Genomic DNA, 4424 nt, shown 5'->3' on the forward strand with positions numbered 1-4424 from the left:
TTTTTGAAAAAATGCGATTTTTTCGAGTTTTTAAAAGAAAAATGCTTAGGTTCAATTTTAATTAAAATTAAACTTTTGAAGCTGAAATTCAAAATTAGAAAAAAAATGAATTTCGTTAATCCATCGTTTTATGAGAAAAACGTTTAAAGTCAATTAATTTCAATTTCATTTAGAGTCCTCACACTTGATCCTCTATTTCCCTTTGACCGGGAATCTTATAGAAAGGAAACACTCGGAAAATGACAGTGAATTTATTTTCTGACTGGGAATTTTAGAAATTGGGAAACAAAGTGGTCCCGCTTTGATTTCAACCGGTTTTTAAATACTGATTTAAATTTTGATCTTTTTAAATTATGATATCATTCAGTTTCGAATACGTCATTAAAAAATTTTTCACTTTAAGATTTTTAAATTTGAGATTTGAGATTTCAAATTTTAAGCGTACATTTTAATTTAAAGAGTTTTAAAATTCAGTTTTAAAGACTTAAACAATTAAAAATTAGGAGGGTTTAAAATCAAAGATTTAGGTTTTAGAAAAAAAAAAAAACAATTTTTAGTTGATCAACTGTGAATTTATATTTATAATCAAAGGCTTTTATTAATTGAAAAAAATATTATTTCAGTCTAAAATGTTCCATTTTTAAACCATTCAATTAAAAAAATTTAATTAAGAAAAAGATCAATTACTTATTATTTATAAATATCTAACTATTCATTTAAAATCAGCAATTATAAATTAAATATTAAAAACTAAAAAAAAAACTAAACTTTGAATGTTACAATTTTAATGGTTCTATTTTAAAAAAATTTAATATGTAAGTCAAGTTGTTGAATTTTGATGTATAAATAAAAATTTAACACATATTATTCATAATTCTAATCTTAATTCTTAAATCTAATTTAAAATCAAATATAGATTTGAGCAGATTTCGAACAAAACATTTATAAGCTTTTTAAGAATTTTGAAAGGAGTTAGAAAAATTAAAAACATTTCCTAGAAAAATTGGAAATTATTTTATATTTTAAAACATTTAATTTTGAGAGGATATTTCAAAAGATTTATAAAGATTTACATGCTCATCAAAAATTAATGTGGAAGATTTTAAGAAAATTTATTCAATTTGGCATAATTTTAAAGAATTCTTTAGAAAAAATTTGACTCTTTTTACAAGATGTTTAGAAGTTCTGAAAAAGTTTGTAAAATTTGATAAGATCTCAAATAATATGTAAATGTTTCAAGATTTCTAAATAACATTTTAAACTATTTTAAGGATTTTTAAACTATTCAAAATTAAAATAAATTTTAATTCAAAAAGTCTTAAATTTCTCAAAAATGTGATTGTTCCATTTTTAATTTTTCTAACTTAAAATTGCTTTAATTGATAAAATTTTTAAATGCATTGACTGATTCTTTAATTTAGAGTATTGAAAATGATAACGTCGATTTATATTTTTTAATTTGGCTGTTCAACTGAATTTACTTTAAAAATGTTCAATTGAAAACTGTTAGTAACTTCCATTTTACACGTGTAAATTATTCAGCATTTGAATACAAAATGTTTAAATTTAAAAAAATTTAAATACAGTTTTAGTAGTTTAAAAGTCAAGAGTTCCACTTTGAGTGCTTTAATTTGGGGATTAGTTTCTATTGCTTCAAATGGAAAAGTTTTTGGCTTTAGAGTTCGATTTTTTAAATTTCATTGACCGTGAAAAATGTTTCGTAACCGGGAAAAAAATCGGGAAACGAATTCATTCTTTTTGTTTGAAAATTCCACTATTTGGTTAAAAATTTTATTCTTTTGTTAAAAATTCGTATTTTTGGGCCGAAAATTTCTTCTTTTTTCAAAAGTCATCTTATCTGGATAAAAATTCAACTGTCTTTTAAAAGAATCGTCTTTTTTCTTGCAAATTCAACTATTTATTTAAACATTCGTCTATTTTCGTGAAATTTCATCTGTTTTGAGTAGAATTCCATCTATCTGGTTGAAAGTATTTCTTAAAATTCAACTATTTAATTAAAAATTCATCTTTATTGGTTAGAAAAGGATCTATTTGTAGAAAATTCAACCTTTCAGTCTTATAATTCAACTGTCTTCTAAAAAATAAGATTTTTGCTTGAAAATTGTTTAAAAATTCGCCTTTTTTTTTAAGTTTGATAATTTTTATTTGAACATTTCACCATTTAATTAAAAGTTCAATTATTTTGTTCAAAAGTCATCTTTTCTGGTTACAAATTCAACTTTCTTAAAAAAATCGGTTTTTTTAATTAAAAATTCAACTATTTAGTTGGAAATTCGTCTCTTTTGATTGAAAGCCCAACAATTTGTTAAAAAAATGTACTTCTTAAATTTAAATGTTTTATTGAAAATTTATCTTTTCAGACTGATCATCCAACTATCTTCTAAAATAATTGTCTTTTTCCTTCAAAATGCAACTTTTTGATTAAAAAATCGCTCATTTTGTTCAAGTTTTATACTTTACATTTGAAAATTCCTTTATTTGGCTGAAAATTAAATTATTTTGTACAAAGGTCTTCTGTTTGGTCAAAAATAAAACATTTTTGTTGAAAATTCACTTTTTTTAATATAAAATTCTTAAAAATTCCATTATTCAGTCGAAAATTCGGCTGCTTTGTAAAAAATTCATTTTCTTTGTTTGAAAGTCTAACTATTTGGTTGAAAATTTGTCTATCTTTTATGTTCTTAATATGAGAAAATAAAAATTTAAGAACATGAACGCGCACTTGTTGCGCATGCATATTTACATGGATACTCAGGATTTCCAAAAATTTCTAGATATTTTAAGGAGCCTTAAAAGAATATTTAGAGATCTTTACGAAACAAAATAAATTTTACTTCAATAGATTTATACAGATTTTAACCATTTCAATGGCTATGAAGTGCGCGTGCATTTTATTTAAAGGGGTTTTTAAAGATACATTTAATGAATAATTTAGCTTGAATTTATATCCAAGGAATTTAAAATTGTTTTTACTTATTAGAATCGAGTTTTACGATTTTCAGGGATTTTAAGGAATTTATAAAGAACTTGAGGGATTAATTTACATTTTACATCCAGAGATTTCTAATTTTTTTAAATTTTATAGATTCTAACTCATTTCAAAAGATTTTTGAAAGCAAGGATGACGTAATAAATATTGGACATTTAATTTTTCATTTAATTATTAATGAAGGCATTTTTAGGAGAAGAAATATTCTTGATAAGTACTATTCAAAACATATAAAAATTGTTTATTTAACAGGCGTTATGTTTTCTCGTGCTTTCTTTTATCATCGTGAATATATTTTCAAAGGCCTAAGTATATCCAATTTAAATATTTCAAAAAATCATTTTACACCATTTAAAAACTATACAATTTCTTATAAAAGCATTGCTTCTTCCTTTCGAAACTATTGAAGAATAATTGTTTAATCTTCTCCCCGTTTCGTGGAAAAATGACTCTATTTCTCCTTTTTTGGGAGTTTCGAGACGAGGCTCGAGACGAGGCTCGAGAAGAGGCTCGAGAAGAGGCTCGAGACGCGATTCGAGACGCGATTCGAGACGCGATTCGAGACGCGATTCGAGACGAGGCTCGAGACAAAATCTTTGAAAATTAAATTTTTATTCACAGGTGCGGTAATAACAGGCCTCGGCTCAATGATCTTTATGGTCCCGCATTTTACAGCCGAACCAAATCTTACAACCACTTCCAATACCTCGAACTCGGACAACATTTGTCGTGGAGTTTCGTTGCGTGAACAAGATATGGGATTAGGCATGTATCTAAAATTTGAGAAAATAATTTGAAAGGTTCTATTTATAGGGTGTTATTTATAATTTTCGTATGTATTCCAGGTCGCCTTTCAACTGGTCTAGCTTCGCCGCCATTAGCGCCTCATAATAATTTAAGAGGCGATAATTGCATTCAGGGATCGCCCTCGACAGTCGGTCCTGTTTTACTCTTTATACTTGCTCAACTTTTATTAGGATGCGGAGGTTCGCCTCTTTTTACACTTGGCACGACCTACATAGACGACCATGTCACCCAGGACAGTGCCTCCTTGTATATTGGTAAGTTAGAATTAAGATATAATATTTTTCTATAGACTAACATAATTGGGCAGATATTGTAAATAATTTTTTAAATCTAATGATTTTCTATTAACAGGGTGTCCAGCGACCTTAAAAACCTGGAAATCGTGCATTTTTCACTAGGTCCTTGAATTTTAATTTTTTTTAAACAGTTATTGTATTGAAATGTAAAAAGTAATTTAAACCTTTTAGTAACTTATGAAAAAAACATCTTGTTTAGAAGAAATCTTGCTATTGAAAATGTCTTTTTTTTTATCAAGATATAATTTATCTTTTGTTCATTATAGAATAAATAAAGAGATTTCAGGGCACTTAAATAATTCTGTAATATT

At 25.8% G+C, this 4424-nt stretch overlaps 1 protein-coding gene across 2 annotated transcripts in view; it reads left to right on the plus strand.

The window, feature by feature from the left end:
• LOC117168338 (solute carrier organic anion transporter family member 5A1) overlaps positions 1 to 4424 on the plus strand; it is a 271076-nt gene that overhangs the window by 237323 nt on the left and 29329 nt on the right. For both annotated transcript variants that reach the window (XM_033353917.1, XM_033353918.1), the window contains exons 7-8: positions 3632 to 3775; positions 3856 to 4071. In XM_033353917.1, coding sequence (XP_033209808.1) covers positions 3632 to 3775; positions 3856 to 4071 — 360 coding nt within the window. The remainder of the gene's footprint in view (positions 1 to 3631; positions 3776 to 3855; positions 4072 to 4424) is intronic.

This window comes from Belonocnema kinseyi, chromosome 2, assembly GCF_010883055.1.
Source record: "Belonocnema kinseyi isolate 2016_QV_RU_SX_M_011 chromosome 2, B_treatae_v1, whole genome shotgun sequence".
NCBI classification, from domain to species: Eukaryota; Metazoa; Arthropoda; class Insecta; order Hymenoptera; family Cynipidae; genus Belonocnema; species Belonocnema kinseyi.